This window comes from Spermophilus citellus, assembly GCF_964194105.1.
Source record: "Spermophilus citellus genome assembly, chromosome: 10".
In the NCBI taxonomy this organism is placed as follows: Eukaryota; Metazoa; Chordata; class Mammalia; order Rodentia; family Sciuridae; genus Spermophilus; species Spermophilus citellus.
Genome location: NC_138197.1, coordinates 133,100,248 through 133,123,225, shown reverse-complemented (window position 1 = coordinate 133,123,225; position 22,978 = coordinate 133,100,248). Strand labels below are relative to the sequence as shown.

Genomic DNA, 22,978 nt, shown 5'->3' with positions numbered 1-22,978 from the left:
TGCCTGTTTGTAGGGGATGATTAAAGAAAGGGCCAAGTTGTCTTTCCTTCACAGCGTCACTGACCTCCTCCTGCCTCAGCCTCTGCGTGAGTGATGCGTAATAAGATTTTTCTTTTCTCTTATGTGGATGAAGGGTCTTTCATCTTGGAATGTGACTTAATAAAACAATTAGGTTGCTCAGTTTGAAATAATTTTGATTATACTTTGAATAAACAACTTTGCTCAAAAGACTTTAGGTAATTCCAGAAACCAATTTAGTCATTTAATGGGCATGCACATATGTTCAAGGGCAGGCTGGAGGGAGCCGCGGGGATCCACACCAGGACACGCCACAGTACCTAGGCTGGTCATCTAAAGACAGGGCAAGGGTTTCCTCAAACGGAACGTGGCCTACCACTTGCCTCCCAGGACACAGTGATGCAGGCCAGAGAAGGCCGTGTACCAGTAACTCCTGGCCCTGATGATTACTGCTGGTTCCTCCAGAGCGTGCCAAGAGGCACTGCGTGGTCCCTCATGTCTGAGCAGGAGTCTCAGGGAGGGAGTGTGCGTGTGTGTGGTCCTCAAGCTCGACTTCACGTTGGGTTCAGCTGTTCAACCCTAATGGCTGATTATGACAATACTTTGAAAGTAGTGACAGTGGTTGTGCCACTCTGAATGAACTAAAAGCCACATCGAATACTTAAGTGTGTATTTTATTGTGAATTACACCCAATTTAGGTGATGAGTGGGCGAGCCTCGCCCGAGATCCTGGTTCTATAAGCCTGGGCTGGGGCCCAAGGGTCTCCATTTCCAGCAAGCTCCCAGATGCTTCGGGCGGGCCCAGGGCCACACCTGGAAACCCTGTGGTGGGCAGGCCAGGCCGCTGAGCTCCTCCTGCAGGGCTGGGGAGCTGAGCACAACCTGCTCTTCAGCCAGCACCTTTGGTGCCACTCAAGTCGCTCCCTCCAGACGTCAGTTCAGGAAAAACACCCTGATAGATCAACTCTCTTCAATATGTATTTTTCAAACAAGGAAACACCTTCCAAATCAAATAAATACTTAATTGCTTAGGAGACTTCAAGAGTACAAACACAATTCCAGAGTACTGCTGATTATGGAATTTAATCTTGTAGTTTTCTAAATCACCCCGTATTTTAAGTGACATAATTTGCAATGTTTTCCTTGATCCTTTTTGTTTCTGCAGTGCTGGGGACTGAGCCCAGGGCCTTCTGCGTGATAGGCAGGTTCCCTGCCACTGGGCAACGCCGCGGCCCAGGTTTCCTTTTCATTGAGGAGGACCAGGAGAAGCCGTGACCACCACATCACACCCGAGTGCCAGCCAGTCAAGGGCCTACTCCCACTCTGTTTTTAAAGCAATCCGACACAGCCCAAGGCCTGAGCGACTTTGGGTGGCCCCGTCCCACCCACAGGAGTCTGATACATACACAGGTCTCTAGATTAAGCATACGTCCCTGGTCATGCTGTCTGGGAGGTTCCTGCAGCTCCTCGTTCTCTCCTTCCGTTCTACCTGGGTAGTATCCAGGCCAAGTGTACCAGAGAGCAACACACAGTGTCAAACGCAGTGGCTTTTGTTTACTTCCCATTTATTCACATTTCATGGATTAACACTCCCTCAACGGGATCATTCAAAACTAATACAAACTGAGATTATGTTTAACAATTCAAGTATTTTAGTCTTAGAAAACAATTTCCTATTTAAAGTAAAAACAACAGTTTATCCATTTGATTGCTAAGAAGTTCTACATCTCCCTTAGAGTGGTGTCCGCATCAAATGGAGAGTCCTTAGTCCTCACCATGGTGGCCTCTGGCTAGGAACACACAGAGCCTGTGCTCAGTGCACGGTTGGAAGAACCAAAGGCCAGTCTCGACAGGCTGCTGCCCTCTACGGGCTACAGGACAAGCTGTGTTTCCAGGATGAGAAGACCCGGGTGCGAGGACGCCAGAGTCCACAGAGCCCTCTAACCCATCACACCTGCACTGCGACTCCATAGAGACACCAAGGACAGCAGACCTCGACCCGACAGCACACTGAAAGGCTCTCTGTGAACACCTGTTCTGAGTTCTAGTGCTAAGGTGGAATATCTTCTCTCCAAGAACAGGCATTATTATTACTTTTTTTGGCATGCAGCATAGAATATGATTTAGAATTGAAACTGTAAAACATAATTCTCTTCAAGAAAATCAGTCCACAGTCAGACTTGGCCTCCCATGTAAAACACTAAAGTTCTTTTAAAACCAACGTTTCCAGTGTGATTCTAGTAAGGCGGGCGGCATAACACTCAGCCTTCTGCCTCCTGGGAATGGCAAGGACCCATCAGTTTGGGGGGAAAAAAAGGCCACAGGATATTTAGCACAAAGTAAAAAGCAAACAGTTTATCCTTTTGATTGCTAAGAAGTTTTGCATCTCCCTTAGAGTGCTGTCCGCATCAAGTGGAGAGTCCTTAGTCCTTACATGATGGCCACTCTCAGCGCAGGATGGGGAGAGAAGACGCTGACAGGCTGCGCCCTCTACAGGTTTTGCTGCAGAACAAGCCAGGTTTCCCTAGAGCTCCCGCTTCCAGAATGAGATCAAGATGAAATCTGACTTAGAATTAAAAATGCCGTGTGACCAGTGCGTGCACACACGAGCCCTGCTTCAGGTCTCGTACACGAGATACAGGTTATGGATTTTCAAACTACAGATGGAAATTTTCAGTCCATATTGAATATTCCAAAGTCTAACTTCTAACATTTTGTTAGAATATATCAGACTAAAATAACCCACAGGCTAGAATTAGTTATTAACACAGTAGAGAAAAACTGGGTAAGCCCTCCAGGGGCCCCTAACCCCAAGCAATATATAAGGTGTTGGATTTTATCATAAAATACACTCATACTCAGGTTCATTTATATGAATACACTAAGTGGGTCCAACAAGATCCTAAAGCATAAAAATTTTCAAGAAAATATCACATTTTGAGTCAAAGCATCATTTTCCCCTATAATTCTCACTTTAATAGTGATAGTCTTAGCAGCAAAAATTTGCTGGGAATGTTAGGACAAAGAAAGCCACACACATCCACTAATTTAAAAACAAACCTGGCGTCTGGGAAGGAGGTTAGAAGGTGACACAAGCTTTCATGCTGCTTTTGTAAACACCAATGACACATGCAGACGTAGGCCACATATGCCCCCACGCCCCAGGACACTGCTATGCTCCTCTGCGGCCTGAGAGTGAGTATGTGGGATGGTGCCAAGGCAGCAGGTGAGGCTGAGCGGTCACATCCTGAAACTTGTCCCCCTATTACCCTTCATTTTTCAGAAAGTTAACATGAATAGGGCAGGGCCAGTGTCATTTTAACAGTATCAACCACTTGCTTACCAGAAATCATCTTTAATGAAAACTCTTGAGCATTCTCGATTCTAAAGGTAAATGCAAACCTACCTGCCGCCTCCTCCCCAGGCCTCACAACAACAGAGTAAAACTTGAGCCACATCCCTAACAGCACAACCAGCACATCTCTCTGCATGTATTTGTTCAGAGCCACACACTAGGCCAAATTCTCCCACTGAAATCAGAAACTGCTCAGTCACAGGCAACACAAAATCTCATCATCTCCTCACCTCAAGGGCTCCAGAGCAAGCTACCCGTGCAGAGCGCTCCACACACCACACCCGAAGACTGCAGTTTCTAAAAGCACCCAGACCACCCACAACTATTCTGATTCCCGTTTCCTAAGTCAGGCACATTACATACGGAAGATGAGGATTTTCAAGTGGGCAGTGACCCTGAGCCCTGAGACAGCACCAGCTGGCACTAGCACTTTCATTTTTAATTCACAAGGAATCAAAGTGGGAATTTAGACATTAAATCTTGCATGTAATTCACGTGCCCAGTCTTCAAAGCAAGCTAGTGCTACCTGACAGCTCTGGAGAAGTGACTTGATACTCCTGGGCACAACCATGGCTCCAAATGGACACACTGAGTATTTTATTCTTAAAAAAAAAAAAAGTTACTTCACATAATAGGTGTATAAATATACCGCTGTCTAAAGTTAAAGGCAAACTTCATACACAGTTTCCTTCTCCACTACCTTAAGTTCATGTTTCCTAGTGAATTCAAACTCCTCCTACGTAAATTTTTTAGATCTATGGGGTTCATTTAAGGTACAAGTGACTATGAACACATTTTTCTTTTCCAGTGCAGTCTGACTTCACTTCTCTTCTCAAGGGTTTGATGTCCATGGTCATTTCTAGAAATGATAAGCTACCAAATTTGTGCTTTTAAACCCCATTCCTGGCAATAATCCCCTTCTATCTTATTTGTCTCTGGGGAATAAACAAATAATAGCACCTCATGAATAAAAACTACAAAACCAGATATGCAAAACCCAAGAACTCCTTCTCGAGCAACCTGCTTCCTTTTAAAATGAAAATGCAGTTCCTGAATTACAGTAAAGCAGCCCACAGGGTTAAAGGCCAATGTCTGCATATCATAAGTTGACGACGCACACCCACAATGAACGGTGAGTGCCCACCCTGCAGTTTGAAAACGGAACATACAACAGAGCAGAAGACAACGTCGGTCACAGCATGGCGGCTGGTTCATTTGGTAGAGTGCTGGTCTCACACATCCGTTGCGCCCACGCGAAAGAACCACACCAGCAGGTTTCTTCCTGGATGCCACATCCGCCGTCAGGAAGCCTTGCCAGTGCTGGTAGCGACCCGAAACCCCATGGATCAGAAAAGCCTTTGGGAAAGCTAATCCAAACCCTGACTGCAGTCCATTAAGAAATCACTAACAGTTAGCTTAATAAAAAAATGAACATTTAAAAAACTTCCAAAAAATTTCATTCGAATGTATTTTGCACAGTTGTCAGTCTTGGAAGAAGGGAGAATACAGGTTCCTTGACATTGAAATAAAACATTGAAAGGTTTTATTGGCCTTAATCTTCCCCACAACAGTTTTAAGTTTTTAAGAAGTCCTTAGAAGGTCAAAGAAAAGAAAAACTAAGTTTAAAGGGAGGTGGGGGAGCAGCAACTTGGCAATGCCTCCTCCGACTTCACCTTCAGGCGCCCCTTTTCTCCAGTAAAATCCTGTGCAACTCGTCCGCATCCTCACTCGTTTTCACCCGAATCAACATGGTGGCAGGGACGGTGGCACTCTTCTCATCAAGTGGTGGGTTTGGAATGCAGACAATGAGTACATTGTTTTTCCCTGTTCGGCTACATGGCATATTGGGTGGAATCAAAACATTCAACAGTATGTTGCCTGCATTAAAACAAAGGAGAATAGACATCAAAATCATATCAACTAGAGCTCCGCGGAAGAGTCCACAGCTCGATGAGCACGAGACCCTGAAGCAGCTCAGACTCAATGGATCCCAAACTGGGAGCCATTAAGAATGCGCCCTGGCTCCCTCACAGGTACTAGCACTGTCCTGGGCAGAGTGCCGGGAGGTCTCGGTGGCCCTGCCCAACCCTCCCACTTGCACACCCACCTGGCTCAGCTCTGAGAGGACTGGAGGAAGAACGAGCTGGTACGACCCACAAACAAGAACATCATCTCTGTCAGAGACCAGCACAACTTACTGGGCAATGGTGACATTATGGTGTCGTTATCATAAATTACTCAAGCCCTGGGAAGGAAAAAACACTTCCTAAAAGTTTTTGTGACGTGGGCTTGTAGCCACAGGTCTAGCGATCCCGCCATTCATCTCAGGCCCTGCGGCTCCCATCTGCTGAGCACTGCTCTCTTTCCAGCAGTTTCCAGGGAAAAACGGAGGCGGGCGGACAGCGTGGGCAGCAGTGGGCTCTGATGCTTTCATCTACACAAGGCCTCCTCGGGATGGCCCGTTTCCTGAACTGCCCAGCTTCTCTCTAGCCTCAGTCACACTTCTAACAAAGCAAACGAAATGATTTCCTTTCTCGTTAGTTTGAAACATGTCTACACTTCCTTACACACTGTTTCCCTATTATTCAAAACTAAGTCTTTAATAAATAAATACAGCATGATTTGGCCTGAATGATCTCTTCTTCCATTCCAAAAACACATCAATAAACCCCAAAATCTCAAGGACTACAATCAGGGAGGAACAAGGCTGAAAAAAAAATCCTCACCTAAATTGGTATCGGCCCGTACTAAGAGCTGTGTCTTCTGACTTGCTGTAGGCTTCAAGTGCAGGGTCCCCACACCCTTCTCTTTAAATTCATTGTCTTTCTTGTAAAATAGTTTACACCTATGGAAAAAGATAACAGGTATAGTCAGGTGTTCAGTGACAAGTCACAGTTTTTTCTAAAATCACTGTTGTGGAAAAATCTATATTAAATGAAAGCAGAGAATAATTTTATTGATCCAGATCAACTAGGTCTGGATAAAAATCAGAAAAAGAAAATCTACTTAGACATTCTAGAATCCCTCCCCATTTTTTCCAATTGAATAGTGGATCCCCTAAAATTTCTGTATTTTCAAATGCTGGGGACTGAACCTAGGGCCGTGTATATGGCAGGCAGGCACTGTACCACACCCCTAGACCGCCATAAAAATTTTAATAACTCTTGCTAAAACCATCTTTTCTCAAGTCAGTCAAAATCATAGACACCCCATGGATCCTTGATCTGCACCTCTAGCTCTGAGCTCAAGAGCTGATCTAGTCTTTTAAGTACCAGAAACAGGACAAACAATCTGTCCTTCATCGCCCCCACCCTATCTTTTCCTTTATCTCTTATTTTTAAAATTTCCTTTCAGGCTCCTTCAATTTTATCTCCCAAGATGCTGAGGTAAACCTCAAATAGGCTCAACAATAGAGTAATGATATTTCATCCTAGCCTCCCATGACATTTGGTTATTAATACAACAAAACCACTGTCCGCTCATTTGGTTTATTCTTAGAAAAAAATCTTTAAAAAAAAGTCAGGGTCACTCTTGCAATTAAAACTAAAAATAAGCTGGGTGGCATACACCTATAATCCCAGCAGCTAGGGAGACTGAGGCAGAAGGATCACAAGTTCATAGCCAGCCTCAGCAACACCAGGCACAGTGATACATATCTATAATCCCAGTGGCTCAGGAGGCTGAGGCAGGAAGATCACAAGTACAAAGCAGCCTCAACAAACACGAGGTGCTAAACAACTGTGAGATCCTGTCTTTAAAAAGAATAGAAAATAGGGCTGGGGGTGTGGCTCAGTGGTCAAGTGCCTCTGAACTCAATCTCCAGTACCCAACCCGCCCCTGCCAAAAAAAATCCTAAAAATAAGCAAAGGTAACTGTTGGTCCCTCAAAAATTCTTGAAAATAACACTTAAGAATCTCAGAGGATATGATGATTTGTTAAATGGAAAACTACGGATTCATTATTAATTTTTTCTTATTAAAAATGAAATGGTATAAAATATCTTTTAGGAAATCTCTTTGTAAGCAATAATCTCATTTAATCAAGAGGAAGAAAAATTTGAATTTCCCTTCAGCTGAAAGAGGCAGCTCATTTAAAAACAAAGCAATCCTCCCCTCCCCAACCCAAAGTAATAGCCTCGTTAGCAGAGGAGGCCAAAGTTCTCGCAACCCTCAACAGAAGGGGTGGCGGCGGGTCACTGTGCCCAACTCTTGTCTGTAAGAAAATCCAGAAAGACCAGGTCTCCAGGAAGGGGTCAGGGACGCTTCCAGATAAGGAGCAGAAGCAAAACCAAACCAACTTTCTTCACGATGAAAGGAGAAGGGAAGAGAAGGAAGAAAAGGAGCAGGGGAAGAAGTCTGTCTCTAAAGATTTCCAGACCTGGCCTGTTTAAAATAGCAGGCCAAGGGTTCTCCCCGTTCTAGTTCAGAGATGCCCAGGGTGAGCTCAGGCTTCGATGAGGACAAGCTGACCCACAGCCCCCGGACTCCCAAGCCAGCTCCCAGGGTCATCTCATACTTGGTGGAGTAGAAAGCGTCTTCTTCCTTCACTTCAGTGACCACCACCTTGGGAGGCTCATCACTCTCCTCTTCGTCTCCACCTTACAAAAAATGACAACTCAGTCAAGCTCAACCCAGGACTGGAAAAGCAGCAGGAGCTTGCTACTGACCATCTAAGTCCCAATCCTGGATATCCCATGTAGGCCAATATAGAGACTAAACACACACCATTCTTTATTTTGTTTTTGGAGGGGGGAGGCCACTGCTGAATTTTAATTATTGTGTAAAAAATAATAGTTTTTATTTATATTCAGGTTATCTGCTGGAGAACTAAAATCTCAGAGAATCCTCTAATGCCTTCATCTCCAAACGCTCTTGTGACTGGATCCACAGCATGCCGAGAAATAGCAATGTCAGCAATGCCAACGATAGGAAAAGTAAAGTTTTTTATAGAGGAAGTTTGTCAGAGAAATTGCTCCAAAGCCAAGTGTAAGTTAGTTTGGCTTTGTCTGAATGGCCACAGGGCTCACTGATCTGCTCCTACAGCTCCCTGGCTAACTGGGCCAGAAGGCACTTTCAGTCACAGCAGTACTCAACCTCTAAGACTCTGTTTAAGTGGGAAGGGTTCTCTGGAAGAGAAAGGCAGCTGTAAGAAAACTTGCTAAATCAAAAAGCAACTCTGCATTGTGTAAATGTACAAATATGTAACAACAAATCCCACCAATGTGTACTGCTATAAAGTACCAATAAAAAAGCTCGGGAGGCTGAGGCAGGAGATCAGAGTTCAAAGCCAGCCTCAGTGAAAATGAGGCACCACTAAGCAACTCAGTGAGACCCTGTCTCTAAATAAACTACAAAACAGGACTGGGAGTGTGGCTCAGTGGCTAAGTGCCCGAATTCAATCCTTGGTTACCTCCCACCCCCCCAAAAAAAAGAAAGAAAAAGAGAGCCAAGCGCAGAGGGAGTGGAAGGACCAAGGCTCTGGCTGCTGCCTGGTCTGTGGCATTGGTGCTACAGACAGAACTGTCACTCAGAACCCACCACTGACCTTCAGGAAGCTGAATTTCAGACTTGTAGGGGAACCACTGTGTTGGTTTAATTGCTGTGCTATGAGAAGTCAATCTCTTTAAATGCAAAGCCATGTGTTTGATACTTCTCAAAATCATTAATGCTAGATATATTTTTTCTTTTCGGTACCAGGGATTTAACCCAGGGTGCTTAATCACTGAGCCATTTCTCAGCCTGTTTATTTTATTTTTGTTATTTTGAGAGGATCTGACAAAGTTGCTCAAGGCCTCAATAAGTTGCTGAGGCTGGTTTTGGACTTGGGATCCTCCTGCTCCAGACTCCAGAGCTGCTGGGATTACAAGCCTACACTACCATATGCCTGGCTACACATATTCTTTATGTGTGTGTATATATTTTTTTGGGGGGGTGGAGGTTGCTGGGGATGGAATCCAGGGCCTTATGCACGCCAAACAAGCACTATACCACTGAACTACCTCCGAGTCCCATTTTATAATCCTTCCTCCCATTTTATAATCCTTCCAACAATCCTACAAAATAGGTCCTAGGTCATTTTACAAGTAAGGACTAATAAACTTTATCCAGGACAACACAAGGAGGATGCAATGGAGTCACAATGTGAGATCCACCTGGAACGGGGAAAAAAAATATGCTTTTCCCACTAAACACAAAATTAACAAATGTAAAACTTACAATGATAATTTAAAAATTTACCTTTGCATTCATTACTGCCACCTTCTGCTTGACCCTCCAATGTTTTAGCAGAAAATGGTGAAGAAACTGGTTTACTCTGGGTAATATCTTTACTAAATAAACTGGAGTTTCCAGGTGAAAATGAAAATCCAGCTGAGGGACCAGAGCTCAGTGAGCCCAAAACAGAGCTATCAATTTTCTTGCCGAAATTAAACGAGACACTTGCTGCTTCTGGTGCTATGTTGGTCTTCTTTTCAGACACAACCTCCATTTTCTTCTCAGATGTGTCCTCAGTTTTGTTGCCATGAAACAAAAATGTTGACTCTTGTGATAGTTTTGCTGAACCAAAGAGGGAAGGGGTCTGTGTGTCAACTGACATCTGGCTCGTTCCGCTTTCAGAGTTTCCACTGCCACTATTGTCATGCTGTTGCTCAATAGTGGCCAGGTACTTCTCATAGTCCTTGAAGATGGGTGTCAGGTCACACAGGGGGTTTGTGTTCACGTGCTTCACTATCCAGTCCCGAACGGAGCAGTTCAAGGCCGCCAGCTGTTTGTGGTAGGTGCTCCCTGCACAGGCTGTGCTGGAAGCAAGGCTGGAAGACGAGGGCTGCGGACTGCTGCCGTTAGTTTTGGGATCTGAAATCTTTTTATCCACCAAGGCAGTTGGGCCATTTGCAGCAAAAGAACCTATAAGGAAATTAAAGTCTGAACAATTTATTTTAAAACTAATTTGATGAAGCCATCTAGATTTTTACACCACTCTTAATTCTTCCTTTAAAACAATGTTCATTTCAAACAGAACTGGCAGAAATATTGTTAGTAAAAGATTTTAATTCCCAAAGTTGCTGGCAAAAACATATACTAAAGTAGTTCAAACTGTAACAGAAAGTACATAGTATAAAAATCAAACAGTATAAACTTTCAGAATAATTAGCTAAATAAAACCCAACCAGTCAGAATCATCCCATGATCCTGTTCTCTGTGTAAATCCCAAGAGTTCTTGACTAACTCCCTTAAAACAGGATCAGGTAATCAACACATTTTGTTCAAACATGGCCTGGGAGGGCTCTGTCACCAGGGACAGTATCATGGGAATTCCCAGTGACCATCGTGGTAAGCAGCACACAGATCCCTTGGTACACATGTCCATAATGAATTAATGGACAAGCAGGCAAACCTTCATAAAGGGTCTATGAAGCATTTTTCCTTTTCACCTCATTTTTTTTATTTTGCTGTGTTGGGGATGGAATCCAGGGTGCCTCAGCCATGCTAAGCAAGTGCTCGACCACTGAGCTACAACCTCAGCTCTCTTAGGTCAATTCTGAAGGTCAGAGGTTAAGGAACTTTGCCAAGGTCATATAGTTCATAACTGGCAGAACTGAGCTCAGAATGCAGATCTGTTTTGGCTTAAAAACTTGTGCTCTGCCTATCTGCCTACTGTTATACATAGCCAATATCTCTTCAAAGTTCCATCCCTGACATTATTGTTGTTTCTGCTTACAGACTGAGGACTGAGGGTTTGTACAAGAGAAACTTCTTTACAAAGTTATTTCTCCTAGATTCCATTCATATGAGGTGTCTGAGGAGGGGGCTACTTACCAAAGGTTGCCTTAGGCTCTGCTGCTGCCCTTGCACCAGTGAAGGGAGGGGCACTAGTGCTGTTTCCATTAGACAGTCCTTCCAGAGGCTTCCCTCCAGGGCCACTACCAAATCCAGAAAACCCTCCACCTCCAGAAGGCACAACCAAGCCTTTAAAACCTTTGAAGGCTCCTCCACTGTCAGACTGCAATATGAGCAGAGAACACATGTTAGGAAAGGGCCTTTCCTATCTGCAAATAAGCAAGGAAGTGACAATATCCTCTTGACTGCTGAGCACCCAGCTTCCACAGGTAATCCGTACTGCACGAAAAACTGGTGGCGCAACCAGCACTGCATGAAAAGACTGCATTTGAAGACCTGGCGATCCAAAGCTGGCACCTTCAGGCAGGCACCATCTACAATCAGTTATATTTTTAAAAATGTCTTGTGCATACGTAGACATAAAAGGTTAATAGAGATCAATGCAGTAAATCCATGTATCTCCCATCCAGCTTCAGAATGGTAACTGAACACACACCCAATACAACTGATTCTGAAGGAAAGATCCTTCATGTACCTTCCAAAGGCAACTTACCTAAGGAAGTTTTAGAAACATCCCATTAGGTTAACTAAAGGTATTTTACCATTTATCTCATTTCCTAGGAACTTTTGTTGTTTTCCAGTTGTTCTCAGCCTAGAGAGCTTCAGAAAATAGTCATATTTCAAATAGAGATTTTCCAGTAATTGAGCAATCCAGGGCATTTTTCTTGCTGCTTTCTTAAGTTTGACGTCTTTGACAAGACCTTTCTAGCAGCCTCTCTCCTTGTGCTAGCTTGCTCATATCTCCAACCATAGAGGCTCTGGAAATGTTTGGCATTCATTAGGAAATTCTAAAGCTGCTTTCTGTCCCTGGGGGACTTCTGGAGAACAGTTTCTCAGTTTACAGTGTTTTGCTAAACTGGCGATAATTTTTTTTATAAATCTTTCATACATTTAAAATAGTGGTGACACCATAGGGAATAATCTGCTTCTCCCCCAAAGAGTACAAACATAAATGCACAACCACCATTTCATCACAAAATCACCTCCACCAGACCTCTTCACTGTCTAGGGGCCAGTGAGCCTGAACACTACTGCATATATTTCTAAAAACACAAGTTTCAATCAACTCTACAAAATTCCAGATGTTTACTGACCACTGAAACACACTAGATTTAAAGTTACAAGATGTTTACAGCTATTTTAGAAATTACTGTAATTTAGCAATAGTAAATTAGCTCTAAAATAACCCCCCCAAACTAACAAAAACCACTATTAAAAAAAAAAGGAGAGACACATAAGACAGACCTTCAGAAGAGTGAGGAAAAAAAAAACTGAATGGGATGTACTCAATTTGGCTCCTTGGGCCCTGAAACATTATGATATTCCCCAATCTCCCTGATTTTTCTTTAGGATTCATATGGAGGAAAAAATATAGACCCTTAAACTTAATTTAGAAGTTAAATTCCACAAGGCAGAGATATTCTGGATTATTTTATTATCCATGGATCTCTAGTGCTAAGATCTGTTCAATAGGCAAATCCACTATTTGGGAAAAAGCCACATTTGTGCTTATAGCAAATGATATGACACTATTTTTCAAATATCCAAGTTTCATGAAAACTAGAGGCTAAAAGTTATAACCCAAATTATATTTGTATTTCAATTATCCACGTATGTTTCTGTCCTTTCCCAGTTCCAGGGCTCCCCGGGATTCTCCTTCTGCTGACCTGCTGCTGCCCACTCCTCACTATGGGCTCCTTCTGACTGCCTCTTCGTCCACTCTGGTGGTGTCTCCGCCATCTGTGTGGTGAGAACTCCCAGCACCCCATCCACCCTAATTCCTGTTCTGTAATCCAGTGTCTTGGAGAGAACTTCACAGGATTTTCAAATGCCACATTTGCAAACTGAACTGTCTCATCCTTAATTAAGTTATTCCATCTTTCCTTGCATCTTCTCAGTGAGAGAACTACCAACATCACTCAGCTCCATACCACAACTGCCAACCAGTCACCAGTCTTAAGGTAATAATGAAATCAAACCAGGAAAAAAAAAAAATACCCTGGAATTAAAATAATAACAACTAAACTCAAATATACTTAGTAGAGTTAATGTGCTGAGCTTTAAGTGCTCTTACCAAATTTTAAAAAATAAATAAGGGCTGGGGCTGTAGCTCAGTGGCAGAGTGCTTGCCTAGCATGTGTGAGGCACTGGGTTCGAGCCTTAGCACCACATAAAACAATAAACAAAATAAAGTCATGCTATCCATCTACAACTACAAAAAAAAGTGTGATAATACAAGCTAGTCAACTCAACTTAGCCATTCCACAATAAATACTATTTCAAAACATCATGCTGGGGCTGGGGTTGTGGCTCAGTGGCAGAGGGTTTGCCTTGCACATGTGAGGCACTGAGTTCAAACCTCAGTACCACATAAAAAATAAACAAAATAAAGGTATTTTTTAAAAAATTCATGCTTTACCACATTTGTTAATTGTAAAAGATAAAAATCTTCAAGCTGAAATTATTTTAAAAATAGAAGTCCTACTGGCCGTAGTGGTGCATGCCTGTAATCCCAGCACTTTGGGAGGGTGAAATAGCAGGATTATAAATCCAAATGTACCTGGGTCCAATCCCTGGTACCAAAAACAACAACAAACAAAATACAAATCCTGACTGCTAGGTGCGTTCTGAAGAAGTCTGCATGCCATCCCTTCCTTCACTAGACTTGTTCCCTGTCTCCTTTTTGGCAGCACTACCCTAGACAACCTTAGGTTCCATGTCAAAGAGCTTTTACAGCTCCAGGAAATGAGGTCCTCTAGAGCAGCCATGGAGCAGAGAACGGGTACTTATCATCACTACATTCTACACGTGCACAAGCGACCACACAGAACCACCTGAGAATCAGTTTGCTGTATGATTGCATTTGTCCACCCTGAATTACACGGTGCATATATTCTAGGTAAAGACGTTTTTAAAAACTGTTTTCCCCTTAACACACACATCATTTATGAGACACTCTGACTGATTCACTATGTAACTCTAGCTGTAAATTTCTTACTAATTGCCTTCCCAAAGCCTCTGTCTGCCCACCCCCTTCTTCCTTCCTTTATACATTTTTTTAAGAGTGAGGGAGAGAGGAGAGAGGGAGAGGGAGAGAGAGGGAGAGAGGGAGGGAGAGGGAGGGAGAGGGAGGGAGAGGGAGAGAGAGAGAGAGAGAGAGAGAGAGAGAGAGAGAGAGAGAGAGAGAATTTTTAATATTTATTTTTTAGTTCTCGGCGGACACAACATCTTTGTTGGTATGTGGTGCTGAGGATCGAACCCGGGCCGCACTCATGCCAGGCGAGCGCACTACCGCTTGAGCCACATCCCCAGCCCCTCCTTTATACATTTTTGAACTTAAAACCTATGATGAAAACCTTCAAAAATAATAAACTTTCTTTTTTTGTTTTTGTATTTTGTGGTCTCGCTGTGTTGCCCATGCTGGCCTTAAACTTTTGGGCTCAGGTGATTCTCCTACCTGCCTCTGAGGAGCTGGGACTACAAGTATGTGCCACCATGTCTACCTACTATTTCTATAATAAGGATTCCATTTTATTGTTTCTCAAAGTGAGAACAGAAAGGGAGGGGCTGGGGCTGAGGCTGAGCAGTAGCGCACTTACCTGGCATGTGTGAGGCACTAGGTTTGAGTCTTAGCATCATAAATAAATAAATAAATAAAATAAAGGTCTATCAACAATTAAAAAAGAAAAATATAAGAATACAGTTCCTTTGGGATTGAAACTTGAGAATTGCAGAATGTGTGGCTAAGGAGGTTTATTCCAAAGCTGCCATGCAAGATGTCTAAAGCTGTTTCTCCTGCCTGACAATAGATATCCAAGATCACCAAAACCACACTTGTGGGTCTGGAGTGTGTCAAGGGTGAGGACTGTACTGGGGAGGAGTTCTGAAAGGTGGGGAGACTGCTGAATACTGACCACATGATTCCAATTCAGGAGTTACAACTCTTCTTTTTCTGCACTGCTAAGGATCCAACCCAGGGCCTCCCTAGGCAAGTGCCCTATCACCGAGTTACACCCCCAGTCCTCATCTTTTATCTTTCTGAGCACAAGAACGAAATATCTTAATATACACTAAACTAGAAAGAAAACTGACACATTTCTCACATAGTGAAGGAACTACTCCCTATAATTTGGTCCCAGGAGTAGGTGAAGACTTGAAGACACCTTTTCCCAGTTCCCTTCTTACCCCACCCACACCACATCTCCAGCCTCTGAACTGCTACACTGGCTTTTACTCTCACGGTATCACTGGGCTTGCATTTGCCCCTACTCATCTTACTTCCTCAAATAGACAAGCTTCCTTTAAGACATGGATGTGACATTTATGACTTTCTTCTCTCTCCCATGAGCTACACAAAGGAGTAAGCATTTTTTTAAAAAAGCATTTGTTGCTGTGATTGTTCCCAAAGGAAGAAAAGCTCTGTATTCAGAAAGAGTCAGTATTCAGTAGCAAAGCCACTAAGAAGGCACTTACTTCAGACCCAACATTTCTCCGCTTTGCTTTCTTTATGGCTCTATTCTTCAAGACTTCCTCACTGGCCACTGAAAATGTTCCCACCTGCAGGGCATACAAATTAAACACAGAAAGATTAAGGACAAAAGGAGGTAAAATGTTGAACAAAACAGCAAGTGCAGACAAACTTACCTAATATGGTTTTAAAATACTGTTAATGTTAATACTATGGAGAGGGCTTGTTAACAGAAATGGCTTACATCTACCTAAAGCAGAAGATGGAGTGTTAGGGAAGGAGAAGGGTGGGGGAAAGCAAAGGGGAAGGTGTGGATGGGCAAGAGGGCAGGTGGATACCATCAAAGCATGCTATATGCATTTGGGAAATGTCACAGTGAAACCCATTAATTTATACGACTAATATGATTAATAATTAACAGAAAATAGTGTGTGTGTGTGTGTGTGTGTGTGTATATATAATTTTTTTTTTCTTGTGGATTCTACTTCTAGCTAGGCAAACCATCTATCTTCTACAATATACAAATCCAAACTTCAAATTCCAATTCAAAGAGAGGAGTATACACACAACAGTTTTTGAAAAGATAAGACCATCAAAACTTTGATGCCAATTCTTCAAATATTTTGGATATATACTGGATACTATTAATAAATGCTGTAGTCTGTCTGGGCACAAAATAACCGAGCCGCCACATAGCCTTGTAGGTTCAAACAGCAACTCTTTATTCCCGAACTCTCACCAGCACTCTACACACACTTCCTGGGAATACACTCCCTCCACAGGGCTCCCCGCGCCAATTCTTCCAGGAGAACTCAATGGGAACTCCAAAGTAGTGGGCGCCCAAAGCAGCAGGATCCACCCTAATCCCGGAGCCGCCCTATTCCCGGAGCAGGGTCACCTTTCAACCATTTCCTCTAGCAAAATGCCAGGCGTCATTCCGACTAAACTGTGGCTCTCAACAAAAGTTTAGAAAAAAATTAAAGGTTTCCTTTAAAAACTATAAGCTATCATTTAAAAACAAAAAAGTATCTTAAAGATCATGAATAGCTGATGGGGCAACCCATTGTGAAACCCAGATGCCTGCATCTAATACAGTTTTTAAAAATAAATTTTATTTATAACACCCCTGCCCCTTTTGTTGCAGTGCTGGTGACTGAAATCAGGGCCTTGTGCATGCTAATCAGGCACTCTATCACTGAGCTATACCCCAAAGCCCACATACACATAATTTTTAAGAAAAGAGTCTTGGCTGGAGGGTCACAGGTTCAAGGCCAGCCTGGGCAACTAGCAAGACACTGTCTCTGTCTCTCTCTCTCACACACACCTACACACAAAATAGGGTGAAGGGCTGGGGATGTAGCTCAGTGGTAGAGCATCTCTAGGCTCTACCTCCAGGACAGAGGAAAAAGAAAATCCTGCCCAACTTGCCCACCAAAAGGTGACAGAGGCTCCCAGCACTCTACGCTGACTCTGCCCTTCCAGAACATGCTAAAAGTCCTATGTCTGCAAACTGAAGTTTGCTAATGATCTTTGTCTTTGCTTCAACTCTTCTTTTATCCTGTAGGGCTAGAGCAAAATACTTCTTGTAAAGATGTAAGGGTCCGGCGAAGCGTCGGAGAAAAAGACCACACGAGACTAGCTCCATGCAATGGCAAGGGGGATTTATTGGGGATCCGTTCCAGCGCGCTGGGGCTCCATGCTCACTCAAGAAGGGAGAGCAGCCCAGAGCCCAGAGCAGAGGTCAAGCAGAGCTTAAGTACACTTTTTGGAGAGGGTGGTGGGCTTTGCATACATCAGAACAAATCATCATGAGGCGCGGGGAAATTGAACAACAATTCTGATACATGATTAGTCCATTCATTGGAGGGAACAGTTTGGGCAGGGGTGATTGGTCACTTCCAAGTGGGGCACACATTCAAACTGATTGGTCCTGGGGCCTATGTACGTGCCATGTTACCTGGAACCCTTAGCTATTAAACAACCAGGGAATCAATGGAGATATTTACTGAGCAGCTCCCGCATTGTCCTAACAACTTACAGGTTCCGGGGATAGCAGAGGAATTGTAACAATAGGCTTTTACCTTTTAGCCCAGGCCTTGTAATCTAGAAGCTTTACAATGCCCTAGTCTTTTACACTTTAACTTAGACTTTTGCAGCTTAGAATCAGCTTAGAAATTTTACCTTTACAAAGAAATCTCATTTATAATTACTGCAGATCATACAAAACTTAAAGGTATTCATTCTTACACCTACACAAGGGATCATTTGGACACACTTGTCCCAATTAAATGTAATTAATGCAATCCTTCCATACTCATGTCATTAGAACCTGTCCAAGTGGGACTTTTTTCATTCCTGAATATTTTAATGCCAAAGAAAATCATTATTCGGTAGTCTAGATTTTATTACAGCCCTGAATGTACTCGTGCTCAGACCTGAGGGGAAATCCGTAACAAAGGGTTCACTGGTGGTTGGGGTCATAGTTCAGTGGAAGAGCGTTTGCTTAACGTGAGGCACTGGGTTTGATCCTTAGTGAAAGAATTCCCCACGCAAAGACACTTCGCCGGGAGAATTCCAATTTTATTGCAACAAGCTGTGTGCTTACATAGAACTAAGGGGAGATGGCAGGGCTTAGATAAATGGCAGGCCGCCCGTCTATTGGCAAGTTCTTCCAGATATCAGCTCCCGCACCCAGGAATTAGTTCTCATTGGGGCTGAGGTTCCCGCCAGCGAGGTTTAAAATTGGCGCCGGCGGGAGAGTTCACACGGGCGGGGACTTTTCGCGCCACTGCAGAGAAGAAGAAGGTAGGAAGAAGTCCTTAGGCGCCATGTTGGGGTTTTTTCTCTGGGGTACGGCTGCCGTTTATACTTTTCCCAACACTTAGCACCACATAAATAAAATAAAATTAAAATAAAGGTATTGTGTCCATCTTTTTAAAAATATTTTTTTAGTTGTAGTTGAACACAATACCTTTATTTTTTATTTATTTTTATGTGGTGCCGAGGATTGAACCCAGTGCCTCGCATGTGGTAGGCGAGCACTCTACCACTGAACCACAACCCCAGCCCTGTGCCCACTTCTTAAAAAAAAAAAAAAAAAAAAAAAAAAGGTTTTGCTGGGGGCAGTGGCACAAACTGTAATCTCAACAGCTCAGGAGGCTGAGGCAGGAGGATTAGAGTTCAAAACCAGCCTCAGCAACTTAGTAAAGCCCTAAGCAACTCAGTGAGACCCTGTCTCTAAATAAAATACAACAAAGGGCTGGGGATGTGGCTCGGTGGTTAAGCACCCCTGGATTCACTCCCCAGCATCAAAGAAAAAAAGAAAAAGACTCAATTCCAAGTCAGCCAGGCATGGTGTCACCACCTGTAATACTAACTACTGGGGAGGCCGAGACAGGAGGAGCACAAGTGTAAGGCCAGTCTAGGCAACTTAGCAAGACCCTGTTTCAAAATAAAATTCTAAAAAAGGGGCTGGCAATGTAGCTCAAAGGTAGAGCATTAACTTAGCACACATGAGGTCATGGGTTCAATACCAAGTACCAGAAACAAAACAAACCACACCAAAAACATACACAGAAAAACCTTGAGTTAAAGGTCCTGTGAAAACATTCACACACTGTGATTTTGGTTCCCCAAAACCAAATAATTTTTTTTTAAAAAAAGTAAAGTATATCTACTTCTAAAGGAAAAAAAAAAGTAACAGAAAAGATTGATTCAGAAAGGAAGATATTAGTCAAAGAATAAGCTTAGAAACACTCCTGTAAAATTCTTTTACCTTTTTTCTTTTCCTTACTTAGACTATGTTATAAATTTGAAAGGCTAAAAACTTGGCTACAGATGTCCTGAGTGAACTGGCCTAGCAGTATCAACTGCTGGTGAGACACTAGAAATGCAATTACATTTTATTCTTCCTAAGAGAAACATGGTGAGATTTATTCAGGGAAGACGATTTTCATTTTGCTTCTAAAGAAACTACAGACTAGGAATTCTATTACTAATAATGCAACTGCTGGGGGTATCAGCTCTACCATCAGAATAGGAACAAGAAGAATTTGAGTAAGGCAAACAACCTCAACTTCTGAAACCTAAAGTGACAGGGACAGCAGCCTGAGATGGTGATGCGTTTCCTATCTTGAGTGCCAGCACTGAGCTAGCCTCATGACCAGATCACTTAAGTCACTCTTCAGTCATGACTAAAATGACTTATTCAAAATCATGGGTTTAGAATGCTGCCAAGTATATGAAATTCAGGGGGAAGGTGCTTTTCCAAAGAATATTTTAGGAACAGGCACTAGTGGAAAAGCACACAAGTCATAAGAAACCACAGTACCACCCATTTGGGATGTTCTTAAAATGTCTGACTTAATTCTACCACAATTCTTCAGGAGGAACCCCAAAATGAACTAAATGTAGGTACAATAAGAAATCATTCTGGGGGGAACTTTTTTTTTTTTTTTTTTTACCTCTTCAGCTTCATCTTCTTGGTCCCAGTTTCTATCTGTCAATTCCTTCTCGGCAATTCTTTTGGCCATTTTTTCGAATCTAAATCACAGAAAACAGAAAAAAATGTAAACTTTCTAGATCAAGATATGGCTTTCACAAAGAACTATAAAAATTAAGAATTTTAAAAATTCACTCTAGTAAGAGACAAAAACATTAGTGATGCCAGTAGAAACTGATTCAATATGGATGCACCAACATTCTGAGAATGTGTAGTGCTTCAAAAACAGATCATCAGCTTAACTTTTCTAATGTCATAGCCTTAGGGGAAAGGGTAGGAGTTGGGGAACTGACAGCATTACTTCAGCAGTGGATTCAATCACCTATCCACAGAGTATGCTTGTGTCCATCCCTTTAAATTTGCAATTATTTCCTGTCCTAACATCACATCCATTGCTGTTTAAGAAGCAACAACAAAAGAAAAAACAAAACAAAAAACTAGAACTGAGAGCTTTGTTTGGGGGTAGACTGGTTTCTTTACTAATTCACCAGCCAAATAGACCAAAAAAAAAAAACCTTCCCATTTAATTCTTAGTACCCTCCAAGGGCTGACTAAACTTGCTTGAATTCCTTCCTGAGTTTGTGCTCAATACCACAATCTACGAGATTAAGCTTCCCAAAATATCCAAGTCACTAAGACACAAATTCATAGATCACCTACTGCTATAGAACAAAATTCAGATGTTGATATTCCAAAGTCCTCCAAGATCTAATGACTAAGGGCTTTCAGCTTTTAGTAAATCTTTAATAGTCTTTGAAATCTCTCTTACAAGTATGTTCTTTTTTTGTAATTATGGAATGAATGATTTAAAGTCCAAGATTTTAAAATATAAAGTATGAGATTTAGCATATAGTTTCCAGCATCACCTGAGAGTCTTCTCAATGCCTCCCCAAAAACACTTGGTCAATTTCTGCTATTGATTTTTTCACAGAAACAAAAACAAATAGAGGAATAGATAAAATTCCTTACTGAACTATTCAGACTGTCTCTGGATTCTTCCGGCTATTCATTAACTTCGCCACCAGAGGGCAAAAGAGGTGAGAGGTTGGAATGATAAATGTTATCAAAGATTTAACTATGGGGCAAAAGGGGTGGAGTTGAAAAAGGAAAAAAAGGTAGTAAGAAAATTTTGCTGGGTGCAAGGGTGGTGATGTACAATCCCAGTGACTAGGAAAGTTGAGGCAGGAGGATCTCAAGTTCAGGCCAGTCCTGAACTTGCTTTAACTTGCAAAGTCAAAGTTAGCAAGACCCTGTCTTGAATTAGAAAAAAAAAGGGGTGGGGGGTGGGGTAGGGGCTGGTAGTAGGTTTCAGTGGTAGTAGGTCCCAGGATTCAATACCCAGTATTGAGGGGCGGGAGGTAAGTTTAATATCTATCTAACTCACACCTATACCTTTAGAGATAACTGGCAGAGTAAAACAAGCTAGATTAACTAAACAAGCTTTCATTTTCGAACACACTTATCAAGTCAGCATAACCAGAAAGCAGGGAGGTTAGTTTTGCCTACTGAAGTTCTCCAAATGCCCCAAGCTGTTCAGCTCCTAGAGGTTCTATCTGTTGTTGAATTAGTGATCTTGGGCACTACATATATGAGAAAACCCAAGAGGCTGGCATCTGATTTTGCCATTTTCTAGCTGTGAGATCTTGAGTAATTAATTTTTCTGCCTCAGTTTCTTTATCTGCAGAGCAGGGAAGAGTTCATTAGGAACATTAAATGAGAGCCTGGAACAAAGAAAGAGCTTTATAATAAGTATAATTGAAGAAAAAAGTTTTGTTAGAGGCTATTTTTTTTCCCAAAACTTAGAAGTCGTAGTGTAGAAAAAGACAGTTCCAATAAGCGCCGGACTTTAAAAACCATTTTACCAAGTTCGTATGTTATTCCAAAGCATGTCACAAGATAAGGCTGCCCTTTTTAGACACAGAGAGGGGACTGATACACCTGTGTGCAATGGAGCAGGGCCAGGCGCCCAGGGTCCTGGGCTGCGGTTACGGAGCACACAGGCGGGCCGGGGCGCGCCCGGGGGTGCGGGGCGCCCGGGGGTGCGGGGCGCCCGGGGGTGCGGCGGCAGACTTCCGCGACGACGTCCTGTGCTGGGAACCCGAGCGTCCGGGTGACAGGGGGCGCCTCGGCCCCGGGAGGACGCCTGCAGTGGCGCCTCCGAGAAGAGATCTGACCCGGACGGGAAGGCACCTGCTGGAGGACGAGGGAGGGGGCCGCCCGCGACGCCGCGGAAGACCCGCATCCCCACGCCGCTGCTCCGAGGCCGGGCGACGGCGGGAAGCGCGGGGCACGGCGGGGACGCGCCTGAGGGAGGTCGCCGCCCGCCAGAGCTGCGCCGCCGCTTCACAAACGCCCCGCCGCGCCCCGCCGGTCCCCTCCGCCCCGGTCCCGCACCTCCCCGTCCCGACCCCGCCTGTTCCTTCCGCCCCCGGCCGGCCCCGCACGTCCCCGCCGCCCTCCACCTGGTCGCGCACCTCTCCGGCGGCCGCCGCAGCTCTCGCTGGCTCGTGGGCGCGGCGGCGAGCAGGGACGCGGCGGCGATGGCTGCGCTCGGGGCCCAGGCGGCGGCTGGCCGCTTCCGGTGCGCTGAGAGCCTCGGAGGACTTGGTGGCCAGCAAGCCCGGAGTCTCCAACACCATGTCCCCCGGGGGCCGCGTGTCTGTGAGCTCGGCACCGAGACGCGGAGATATCCACTAAGCCAGAGACCACCAGGGAAACGGCGGGGAGCGCACTCTAGGCCG

The 22,978-nt window shown here is 43.7% G+C and overlaps 1 protein-coding gene across 1 annotated transcript; it reads right to left on the bottom strand.

Annotated features, from left to right (window-relative positions):
- Window positions 1-673: 673 nt before the first annotated feature.
- Window positions 674-22,846, bottom strand: NUP50 (nucleoporin 50). The gene is made up of 8 exons (XM_081309230.1): window positions 22,712-22,846; window positions 20,200-20,278; window positions 15,742-15,825; window positions 11,188-11,371; window positions 9,610-10,275; window positions 7,889-7,970; window positions 6,100-6,218; window positions 674-5,251 (listed from the first exon to the last, which is right to left on the bottom strand). Exons 2-8 carry the CDS (start codon window positions 20,266-20,268, stop codon window positions 5,049-5,051), a joined length of 1,407 nt encoding a protein of 468 aa, XP_081165356.1. The 5' UTR covers window positions 20,269-20,278; window positions 22,712-22,846; the 3' UTR covers window positions 674-5,048.
- Between the last annotated feature and the right edge of the window lie 132 nt (window positions 22,847-22,978).